Here is a 12963-nt window from a genome sequence, read left to right on the forward strand (position 1 = left end):
TATTTTAGTTTGGATCGGATTTTTGTTAGAAAAATATATTATTGTAGTTCGGATTGGGTTTTTGTTAGAAAATATATATTTTAAATTGACGATCGAATTAGTTCATTGTATTCATATAGGGTCAAGGAGTGTAGCTGTAAAAAGTCATCAAAATCAGAGTTGAAATAACCTTTAAATTGTGATTTTTCGTTTATAACCGTCGAAATATTTTGCCCCGTTACTTGATTCTGAATGTTTATTTTTTCCGATTTTTGGCGTATATGATCTCGAAGTATAAACAAACAAGTTTGACGGTTGGATCGTTGAAACTAGTTTCGTAGAATGCGTATGCCATCAAAATAATATATTCACTAACAATTAAGAGTTTATTTATACTTTATTTAAATATAACATAAGATTTTGTGGTATCCACTAGTGTAAATATTTTAAATTGACGATCGAATGCAATCATTGTATTCATATAGGGTCAAGGAGTGTAGCTGTAAAAAATCATCAAAATCAGAGTTGAAATAACCGTTTAATCTTGATTTTTTGTTTATAACCGTCGAAATGTTTTGTCTCGTTATTTGATCTCTGAATGTTTTTTTTTTCCGATTTTTGGCGTATATGATCTCGAAGTATAAACAAACAAGTTTGACGGTTGGATCGTTGAAACTAGTTTCGTAGAATGCGTATGCCATCAAAATAATATATTCACTAACAATTAAGAGTTTATTTATACTTTTATTAAATATAACATAAGATTTTGTGGTATCCACTAGTGCAAAATATTTTAAATTGACGATCGAATGCAGTCATTGTATTCATATAGGGTCAAGGAGTGTAGCTGTAAAAAATATCAAAATCAGAGTTGAAATAACTGTTAAATCTTGATTTTTCTTTTATAACCGTCGAAATGTTTTGTCCCATTACTTGATCTCTTAATGTTTATTTTTTCCGACTTTTGGCGTATATGATCTCGAAGTATAAACAAACAAGTTTGACGGTTGGATCATTGAGTAGCTTTAAATTTGTTTATTTTGTACGTATAACACTTAAGAAATTGAATAGTATATATATTTATTAGTAGCTTAAAAAAAAAATTAAGACTTTGCGGACCAATATAATATTATGTTACTATTTTACTCAAGATTGCACCCAAGTGCAATGTTGCTTTCGGCTATTTATTTTGGTAGTTGGTTGATTGGGAGACATTGGGAAAGCAAAGACTGGCTGCACATCCTTTTGGTGCTTTGACATTGATGATGCTGTCCTAGGGAGATTTTTTTTCCACCAGCCATTTATTGTGGCTTCCTTAGGCATGCGGCTGCATCTTTAGTAAGTAAATGAGCATCCTATCTCCAAAAATTCCAGGGCTCTCCATCGCAGCAAATCGTTTCAGTATTATGGTTCTCCTTCTCAACCATTGTGTTTGCTCACAGTAAGTGCTCTGTCTCAAGCCTTTTTATTTGTACTAGTTTCCCTGCCAAGACAATGTTTAACTCAATTTTTTAATCAGATCTTGTTTATTATAAACTTGTTGATAACTCAAATCTAGATTGCTCATATACTGTCAATTTCAAATAGATTTCTAAAGTTGAGCATCTTTTTTTGATAAATAATAAATCTCATCAGTTTCTCATTCATAATTAATGTAAGAGAAATGAGCAATGATACTTTTCTTTTTCTTTTGCTTGATTTGAAATTTCTTTTACAGATTGACATTTGTCGAAATGCTGAAATGTTGTTGTACATGTTGCAGGGGAGAAGTTGTTAAACAATTTGGCAAAGTTTGTAGTGATCATATGGGTTTATGTTGTGCTTATATTGACATCCAGTTACACTGCCACTTAGCATCAATAATGACAGTTAAACAGATACAATATAACCCAGAAGCAAAGTACATAGGTTTCCATGGTGTATTGGCCCCAGGAAATTTAGAGAACTATGTGAAATCCGAAGGTTCTACGTACAATTCGGTTGAAGAATTTAACGATGCTTTATCAAGAGGAAGTGCTGTCATTGAGGAAATTCCTTACATAAAGTACTTCCCGGCAAAGTATTCTGCTAGTTACTCTATGATTAAACCCAAGCCTATTACCAATGGTTTTGGCTTTGTGAGTAATAACCTTTCTAAACTTTGCATATGCATTCATATAAATAAGTAAATAGATATACATATGCGACACGTTACATATATAATAGCGATTTAAAACATTGTATATCATTCTTGTGTAATTTACATTCTGAATCACATATGCACAATGTATACTTGTGTATGTATTTACGAATGCTAAATTTGATTAATAAAAAACAAGAGCCAATTCTTCTACTTCAGAAATTTATCAATCTTGGAGCTTATTGGTTCGGTTAAAGCCCCTTAGCTTACATGCTCTCTCTTTTTCAGGCAATCTAATAACAGATATTATGTTTATGAGCCGCGTGGCATTGCAAATCAACTCGGCGAGAATAAACCTTCACTTTGTTTGTGTCGACCATGAGAAACGAAATTTACTGAGATACTGGTGCATGCTCACACAAGACAAGCACTGATCAGGCTGTAAATACTCCACAGAGTTTGAATCATGAAGCCTTCCTTGAATCAGAGGATTGGCGACCTTAAGTCTTCAATAAAAATTTACTTGCTGCCGAAGGTAGTAACATTCTGTTATGAATTTGCTGCTACTCTTCAGGGTGTACTAACCACATGGTTTAGTAAGTCGAGGCCGAGGCTTATAAAAACTTATTGTACCCGCTTTATATGAATTTGTCACAACGCATGCAACACGCTTGAAAGAATATTCAATTTGAATTTGTCAACTGTCATATTCTAGCTATATCACCATTCACAAAGTCTTGGTCAACCTATTCACGTTTCCTAATAACTCGAATTTCTTATATCTTGCGGTCCACAGCCTGCAGCCCCTCCCACTAATAAACGGTATCTTGATAGTGATAGTTTTCCTCCTTAGCATTTTATGAAGAAGCATTATATATATGCAGGATGATACTGATCAAGTGTTGAACCAAACAATAGAGAAGCAGAAATTAAGTTGGTCTCTTGTGTATATGGAGTTTCAAGGGAAGAAGCAAACCATCCTCTGCCTGTCCTCTGTGACCTTGTTTAGCCTTCTAGGTCTCTTGTGTGCTGAAATTGATGGCAGTCCCAATATTGTTGTGAAAGAGGTTCATGTTGGTGTGATTCTTGATATGGGGTCAAGGGAAGGAAAGATTATTCTCAGCTGCATTTCAACAGCCCTGTCTGATTTCTACCATCTGCATAATAACTACAGCACAAGAGTAATTCTGCATACCAGAGATTCCAAAGGAAAACCTCTACATGCTCTATCAGCTGGTAAGCCACATATTAATATTTTAGTCTTTGTACTATAAAATTAATTTTCTTTCTAGACTTTGTTATAATGATTATAATAAAAAAAAATTATAAGAAACTATCATTATATAATTTTATTTTAAACTCTAGTCGTGATCTTCAACCAAATGCAGCTCTAAATCTTTTGGATAAGATCAAAGTGGAAGCAATAATTGGTGCACAAACAAGAATAGAAGCAAACCTATTGGCAGAGTTAGGAGAAGAAGCTAAAGTCCCTGTATTGTCACTTTCTGGACTTTGTACTAGTCCTTTCGGTGCTCCTGGCGAAAATCCCTTCTTTGTTGAGATCACACAAGATGAAACTTCTCAAGTTACGGCAATCAGTGGCCTTATTGAAATGTTCAAATGGAGGGATGTCATCCTTCTATATGAGAACACAGATTATGGGAGAGACATCATTCCATTTTTTATCAACTCCCTTGAAGAAGCAAATGTGACTATTGTATATAAAAGTTGCATTGCTGCCTCCTCAGCAGATGAACAGATCATTGAAGAGCTCCGCAACCTCACGAAGTTGAAGACAGCGGTATTTGTGGTGCATATATCACATTTTCTTGTTCCTCGCCTTTTTTTTAATGCAAAAAAGTTAGGCCTACTGAGTGAAGGGTATGCTTGGATTGTGACATCAACTAGCATGAATTTCTTGCATTCTTCCATGGACTCATCCGTAATTGAGTCAATGCAAGGAGTGCTCGGTTTGAAGTCTTATACTCCAGCATCAACCCGCCTCCACAATCTTACTTCAAGATTGAGGAGGATATTTTATATGCAGGATCCTAACATAGAAGTAAGTGCGGTAACCCCAGATGGAATTTGGGCATATGATGCAACTTGGGCTCTAGCTGAAGCAGTTGAGAGGACCTGGACTTCTACAGGATTGAACCTAGTGAATTTTAACAATATTACATCCTCCAAACATGGACTTCTGCTTCTTCAAGAGCTATTGAAAATAAGGTTTAAGGGTTTAAGCGGTGAAGAAATTCAATATCCAAATGGGAAGCTAGTTTCAAGTGCATTTGAGATTGTGAATGTCATAGGAAAAGGGGAAAGAAGGGTTGGATTTTGGCCATGTGAAGAAAAACGCACAAGAGATTCCTACCCACTTAATAACAGAAGAAATTTACTTTCCACCAACGATCTTGAAACAATCATATGGCCTGGAGGATCATCAACCATCCCAAACGGTTCAAAGATGCAATTGATGAGTACTAGTTCTGAAATAAAACTAAGAGTTGGCGTACCAGTGAGAACAGGGTTCAACGAACTTGTGCTTATGAACCATGATACTCAAACCAATCGAACATATTTCACAGGCTTCTGCATAGACGTATTCGAGGCTGCAATTAGAGCATTGCCGTATGAAGTAAATTATGACTTTGTTCCATTTGAGATTGGCATTAATGCAAGTTACAATGATCTTGTTTACCAAGTTTTTAACCAGGTATGCTTAATTTGAAATTACAAATTTATATCAGGTGGAATATAAATATTATGTTGGATAAATACATCTTTAATTGTATGCTAGTAACTTGTAATGCAAAAATAGATTTGTATCTCATTATATTACATTTTAATGATTTAATCTTTCTAATTTTTAATTTTTCGTTTTCCTGCCACACTTTTGCATATTGGGGAATGTATATTAACTAGACATTCGATGCTGTTGTTGGGGATACCACGATCACATCGGAGAGATCTCAGAATGTTTGTTTTACAACACCATATACTGACTTAGGTGTGGGGATGCTAGTATCAAATGAAAAAGAAGACATGTGGATTTTCTTGAGACCTCTTTCGGCAGATCTGTGGATCACAAGTGCGTGTTTCTTTATCTTGACCGGTTTCGTTGTGTGGGTAATTGAGCGTCCTGTCAACCCAGAATTCCAAGGCACACCTTCGCAGCAAATCGGAAGCATATTATGGTTTGCCTTCTCAACCCTTGTGTTTGCTCATAGTAAGTGCACTATATCTCACTACGTCTTTCAATTATTCAAGCTTACTGCTAAGTCAATGCACATCTCAATAGTTTTCAGTCTCTATGAAACAACCCTTGTGTTTTCTGATTAACTAACACAGATATGAGAAATAGTAGCATTGTTAATTATATTTTTCTGACTGAATTCTCTTAATTCGAAATGATTCCTTGTTCACTTTTAGTCACTCAAATTCCCTTACTTATATCCATTCAGATGAAAGAACGAACTCAAATCACGAATATAGATGCTGTAGTTGACGATCAGTCTTGATTTTGTTGCAGGGGAGAAGTTGTTAAACAATTTAGCAAAGTTTGTAGTGATCATATGGGTGTTTGCTGTGCTTATATTGACTTCCAGTTACACAGCAACTCTGACATCAATTATGACAGTTGACCAAATACAATTAAACTCAAGAGGAAACTATATAGGTTACCAATCAGGTTCACCTACCCAAGGAGTAGTAAAGAACTTGAATTTCGAAGGTCAAACACCCCTTAATTCGGTTGAAGAATATGCTCTTGCTTTATCAAGCGGAAGTAAGCATGGTGGTGTCTCTGCTATCGTTGACGAGGTTCCATACATTAAGATCTTCCTTGCACACTATCCTACTGGCTACTCCATGATTAAACCCGAATCTAGCACCAATGGTTTTGGCTTTGTGAGTAACCTCCCTTAAATTAAGTTATGCATTAATCATGATATTTTGGCCACATAACATCTTAACATTTAAGTGCACGTACTTTACTTAAGCTTAAATCAAATCTATAATATGTTACATATATATGTCAAATGTGGCTAAATGGAAAATTGACGTGAAAAGAGCATGCATGTTAAACCGATAATTTAGGTCGGTTGGAAATTGCATGCACATGCTAAGCACATTTTCTTTATGATTATGCCCATCCATTTAATTACACATATGCATTGCAAATCAAAACTGTATGGAGAAAAGCAGAAAATCGGAAAGTAAGCATGCTGATTAGTTCGTTGCTCATCTGTTTTTGTATATGTAGGTTTTCCCTAAAGGTTCGAAATTGGTCCATGATATGTCAATGCAAATTCAACAAATGAGAGAAGAGGGAAAGCTTATAGAGATGGAGAAGGTCTGGTTTCATAAGAGAACAATTCTCATGTTTGACAACACAACGAGTGATCCCAATACTCTAAACTTCCATACCTTTCGTGGTTTATTTCTCGTTACTGGGGTTTCTTCAGCTTTTGCTCTTTTCATATTCATAATATTCCCACTCAAGGAAAAATGGTATGCCGTGAAGAAATACAGATTTAGATATTGGGTTCGAGAAAAGCTGCAGCATGTAAGGAAGTTCTTCTCTCACAAAGATTCCAATGAAAACGAAGAAAACCAGTAGACAGATAGTGCATGAAGCTAAGTATATTAAGGTATGTAGAACTAGATATTGCTCCCCATTGTAGTCGCTGAGGTTGTACTGGAGCTGTGTGAAATCCTGATTTTGCAATGCTAAGGTTTTGTTTTGTTAGGTGTATATTGTACAACCAGATCAAGTTGTTTAGCTAATGATTAGAATTAGTGTGCCACGTGTCTGTAATTAGTTATGTTAAACACGTGAAGACACGTGAAGATTGTTAGTGGTTGTTAGCTCAGATGCTTAACCATTAAGCAAAGCCTAAGTATAAAGGCTCCACTGTACGTGTATAGTGGTAATGAGAAAAACAGATTTGATTCCCACCATTCTACTCAAAGCTCTCTCTCTTTCTTAATTACAGATTTCCTCTTTCTTCTATTTTCCTGAATACTTAGCAAAAGTTACTTTAAGCAATATACTCGCTTCTCTTTTGTTACGTGTAGGAGTGACATGCAGTTTATATATTCTTTAATCTCTTTTTTTCCGAAAGCAAACCCTATGTTATTGACATAATAATCAAAAGCAATAAGGAAAAGATTCATACATAACCCAAGCAAGTGCTAAGTCGTCTATGAGATTTCAGAAGACCGTTGCGAAATTAAAAAGGAAATTAAAAAGGGAATCGTCTTTAAATCCCAAATTTATACTAGACGCTAGCTAATGTAGATTGGTGAAGATCACGTGTGATTAAAAGTTGGAGCACCTATTACCACAAAAAAAAAAAAAAAAAAAAAAAAAAAAAAAAAGAGTTGGAGCACCCCATGCATTTTTTGCTTATTGTCTTATCCCAATATGAATAATAACCCAGGATCTGTCATGCTTATCGTAAAAGACAAAAATAATATCCTCTATCAATCTCCCTATAAAGGGCACTATAGTAATTCCAAAGGTACAACTATCCTAATCAATCAAGAGTGCTTCCACCAATACATGGTCTCAATGGCGTAGCCATGAATTCTCTCAAGGAGGGTCAACATTATTAGCCAAGATAAATGGAAAAGCAAACATTCACTACTACAAAAAACACTTTGCGCGACGAATGATTTTTGGTCGCGCAAGTTCTGTCGCCCAAAACTCGTAAAGAAAGGGTTTGCGCGACGGCGAAAATTCTTCGTCGCACAAAGCCACTTTGCGCGACGAAGGATAACAACTTGCGCGACGAATCATGACGACTTTGCGTGACGAAAATAACAACTTTGCGCGACAAATATTAATTACTTCGCGCGACGGACAATAACAACTTTGCGCGACGAATATTAATTACTTTACGCGACGAATATTATCTACTTTGCGCGACGAATAATATCTCCTTTGCGCGACGAAAGTTAATGTCGCGCAAAGGTTTGCAAATTTTTGAAAATTTTAAATTTTTTTTTTTTGAAAATTTTAAACTAAAATAAACTACTTTAATAGTTTGCGCGACGAAATATTTTGTCCCGCAAGGTTTTTGACATTTTTTATTATTATTTCTCTTATATTAATTTCATTATATTAATTTTTTTAAATTTAATTTAATTGTATGATTTTATTTTTCTTAATTACTTTAATTTAAATTGACATATTCAAAATAAAATTACATAAGAAAAATAGTGGTCAAATATTGTCAATTTCAAGCATCTTATATCAAATCCTCAACTTTAGCCATCAAAGCCTCAACAATTCCCTACCAAAAAAAAAAAACAAATATTGTCAAATAACAAAACAATAACATAAAATAATGACAAATAATTGGCATAAACTCAAAACTAACTCCCAAAACACATATTAATGAAAAAAATTTAAAATTTACAGAGAAGTGAGTGTGAGAGAATTAGAGAAGATAGTGAGAGAGAGATGAGAGAGTGAGTGAGAGTGAGAGATGATGAAAAGAGAGATGAGAGAGTGAGTGAGAGAGAGAGAGAGAGATAGTGAAGAGAGAGATGAGAGATTAAGTGAGAGGAGCGAGTGTGAGAGAAATGGTAGGATTTGGGGAGTGGGAAAGAGAGAGAAATGGTAGGATTTAGAAGACATTGAGAAAATGGTGGAGGAGTTATTTTGCTTTTAAAGAACGTATCACTTTGCGCGACGAAACAATATATTGGTCGCGCAAAGTGTTTAAAAAAATTTTAAAAAAAATTCCCATTTTCGGTGCCCGCCAAATTTTTTCAGTTTTGGGCAACGAATTTTTGGTCGCCCAAACTTTTGCGCGACCAAAATATTCCCGCATCCCATTTTTGGTGCCCGCCAATTTTTTAGAGAATACTTTGCGCGACGAATATTTATATATTGGTCGCGCAAAGTCGAAATTTTTTTTAAAAAAAAATCCCATTTTTGGTGCTCGCCAAATTTTTAGAGTATGCTTTGCGCGACGAATATTTATATATTGGTCACGCAAAGTCGAAATTTTTTATAAAAAAAATCCCATTTTTGGTGCCCACCAAATTTTTAGAGTATACTTTGCGCGACGAATATTTATATATTGGTCACGCAAAGTCGAAAATTTTTTTAAAAAAAAAATTCCCATTTTTGGCACACACCCAAATTTTGAGAGTATACTTTGCGTGACGAAATACTAATTGGTCGCGCAAAGTCTTAAAAAATATTTCAAGCTACTAATAAATACATATACTATTCAATTTCTTAAGTTTTATACGTACAAAATAAATAAATTTAAAGCTACTCAACGATCCAACCGTCAAACTTATTTGTTTATACTTCGAGATCATATACACCAAAATTCAGAAAAAATAACATTAAGAGATCAATTAATGGGACAAAACATTTCGACGGTTATAAACGAAAAATCATGATTTAACGGTTATTTCAACCCTGATTTTGATGATTTTTTACAGCTACACTCCTTGACCCGATATGAATACAATGACTGCATTCGATCGTCAATTTAAAATATTTACACTAGTAGATACCACAAAATCTTATGTTATATTTAATAAAAGTATAAATAAACTCTTATTTGTTAGTGAATATATTGTTTTCATGGCATACGCATTCTACAAAACTATTTTCAACGATCCAACCGTCAAAATTGTTTTTTTACACTTCGAGATCATATACGCCAAAAATCGGAAAAAATAAACATTCAGAGATTAAGTAATAGGACAAAACTTTTCGACGGTTAGAAACGAAAAATCACGATTTAACGGTTATTTCAACTCTGATTTTGATGATTTTTTACAGCTACACTCCTTGACTCTATATGAATACAATGATTGCATTTGATCATCAATTTAAAATATTTACACTAGTAGATACCACAAAATCTTATGTTATATTTAATAAAAGTATAAATAAACTCTTATTTGTTAGTGAATATATTGTTTTCATGGCATACGCATTCTACGAAACTAGTTTCAACGATCCAACCGTCAAATGTTTTTGTTTACACTTCGAGATCATATACGCCAAAAATCGGAAAAAATAAACATTCAGAGATTAAGTAATATGACAAAACTTTTCGACGGTTATAAACGAAAAATCACGATTTAACGGTTATTTCAACTCTAATTTTGATGATTTTTTACAGCTACACTCCTTGACCCTATATGAATACAATGAACCACTTCGATCGTCAATTTAAAATATTTACACTAGTGGATACCACAAAATCTTATGTTATATTTAACAAAAGTATAAATAAACTCTTAATTGTTAGTGAATATATTGTTTTAATGGCATATGTATTCTATGAAACCAGTTTCGACGATCCAACCGTCAAACTTGTTTGTTTATACTTTGAGATCGTATACCCCAAAAATCGGAAAAAATAAACATTCAGAGATCAAGTAATAGGACAAAACTTTTCGACGGTTATAAACGAAAAATCACGATTTAACGGTCATTTCAATTTCGATTTTGATGATTTTTTACAGCTACATTCCTTGACCCTATATGAATACAATGAACCAATTCGATCGTCAATTTAAAATATATATTTTCTAACTAAAACCCAATCCGAACTACAATAATATATTTTTCTAACAAAATAATTTTATTTATTTTATTTATTTTTGTATAGACTTTGCGAGACGAAGATTATTTTTTCGTCGCGCAAAGTCATCCAAAAATTTTGAATTTTTTTTTAAATTTTAGTAAAGACTTTGCGAGACGAAGATTATTATTTCGTCGTGCAAAGGCATCCAAAAATTTTTAAAAATAAATTTTTATTTATTTATTTTTGTAAATACTTTGCGAGACGAATCACTATTCGTCGCGCAAAAATCTGTGCACCGAATTCTAGTATTCGTCGCGCAAAGTTACTTTTCGCGACGATTCTTTTTTGTCGCGCAAAGTGACTTTGTGCGACGATTTGTTTTTCGTTGCGCAAAATTGAGTCGCGTAAGACTTTGAGCGACGATGATTAATATTTGTCGCGGAAAGTGACTTTGCGCGACGAATTTTGTTTGGTCGCGCAATGGTTTTTTTTTAGTAGTGATTAAATCATATAAACCACGCTAGTTCATAGCTCCATAAACTAATTTTCAATAAGTTTTAACATAAACCAAATAGGGTTTAACATCATAGTGGATTGAACATCTAAGGCTTTTTACCTAGATTGACCTTAGTTCCTTCATGCATTCATATCATACATGAAAAATTGTTTTATGTAAAAATATTGACTAAGTACGAAAATTGGGTTTTCGGAATAATCATTTTCTGAAGATAATTTTTGGCAGCTTTTATTCCTCACACATCAAATAAGAAAACTTGATTTTATGGGATTTTAGTATGAAGTATATATTGACTTAATGAGCCATCATTTTTAGCCTAAATTGTATTTTACACTAAAACCGATTTTTCATATTTTGATTTGGTGGGAATTTGATTTTCTAGTATTTTTATTTGAATCCAAATGGGGGGTACATCCTTAATTATTTACATTGTAAACTTAAGTAAATGGAGTAATATAAAAATAAATAAAAGTAAAATGACAAAGACATTTACTTAAATGTTGAAAGTGGAAATAAGGTAATCAGTACACCGCCACTGTAGCCCTTAGTGTGGTTCCGCCCCTAAACTGTAAGTGTTACCATTGAGTCAGAAGGGTCATATGACTCTCCTAGGCCTTAATTGGCTCCGCCCTTGCATGGTCTACCCATTAACATGCCAACCAAGTTTTAAATTATCAAAATTTTAGTGCTTTCTTTAAGCACCGTGATTATTGATTTTGTAAAATATAATTGAATATAGAAACGGTTTGCGATTTGTCTAAATTTTTTAAGCACCATGATCAACAATCTAAACCATCTATTTTTTAAGTCTACATTCATAGATCATCTTTTCAAAAAATTAGACAAATCGCAAACCGATATCCAATTTTGTCCTACAAAATCAATGAACACAGTGCTTCAAGAAAGTACTAAAATTTCAATAATTCAATTAAGTGGTCAAATGATATCATATTCAAGTGATTTTTTTTTTTTTTTTTGTAGAGATATCTTTGAATGAGTATCTACAAAATATATGGTTTGGATTAGTGAAATATAATACGAAGTGGGCCCTACAAGGATATCCCTCAAATAAGCTAATTTGAGAGATCCCTCAATAGAAGCTTTCTATGTATATATATATATTTTTAAAGAAAATAAGCTTAATAAAACGAAGAAGAACAAAACAAGAGCACATGAGTTGATAAACTTGTTATAAAGAAGAAAAAGAGGAGAGTAAATTAATGAAGGTTCATGTACGTACAAAACGACAATTTAGAGGCCTGTTATAGAAAGTACGCTACTAAATTATTTTCTTTTAAAGGTATCCGAACAATAGGTACTCATGTTACTAAAGTACTGTGGAAACAATACACCTAGAATGAAACATATGGATAACGGCGGAACTAGCAGAATTCTTTGAATCTTCTCTGAGAAGACAGTACTTTGAAAAAATAAGTAGGGGAAGTAACCCCGAAACTTGTGATTTGTCAATAACAAATTGGGCTCTTGGGTAGGAAAACAAAAATTCAAAGAAGAAGAAAATATTCATATGAATGAGCAAGTTGTAAGCACACTCAGTTCACACATCATAATCTTGTCCAACTCCATCAAAACCTCCCGCTTATGTTGTACGGACACAGCAATAAGGTGAAGTGTCGGCGTGTCGGAGACTCCGACACTCGGACACGGCACGGACACGCCTTGGACACGTTCAACACACACGGCTCGGAAATTCTTGAAAAATATTCTGAGTTGCAGAGGAGGCTTTGTGTGTAGAAATCAACACGTGTGCTGCTGCTTCT

The 12963-nt window shown here is 33.9% G+C and overlaps 1 protein-coding gene across 2 annotated transcripts; it reads left to right on the forward strand.

The window, feature by feature from the left end:
- Positions 1-1277: 1277 nt before the first annotated feature.
- On the forward strand, positions 1278-7065 carry LOC110765190 (glutamate receptor 1.3-like). Of its 2 annotated transcripts, XM_088249033.1 has the most exons (8): positions 1278-1420; positions 1742-2096; positions 2387-2633; positions 2983-3334; positions 3487-4814; positions 5024-5327; positions 5631-6007; positions 6363-7065. In XM_088249033.1, the coding sequence occupies exons 3-8, from the start codon at positions 2565-2567 to the stop codon at positions 6717-6719; spliced, it is 2787 nt and encodes a 928-aa protein (XP_088105159.1). In that variant the 5' UTR covers positions 1278-1420; positions 1742-2096; positions 2387-2564; the 3' UTR covers positions 6720-7065. The 2 variants fall into 2 exon arrangements, with proteins under 2 accessions (XP_088105159.1, XP_088105160.1); XM_088249034.1 differs by lacking the exons at positions 1278-1420; positions 1742-2096 and having other exon boundaries at positions 2220-2633.
- The last annotated feature ends 5898 nt before the right edge of the window (positions 7066-12963 follow it).

This window comes from Prunus avium, chromosome 2 (assembly GCF_965620075.1).
Source record: "Prunus avium chromosome 2, drPruAviu1.hap1.1, whole genome shotgun sequence".
In the NCBI taxonomy this organism is placed as follows: Eukaryota; Viridiplantae; Streptophyta; class Magnoliopsida; order Rosales; family Rosaceae; genus Prunus; species Prunus avium.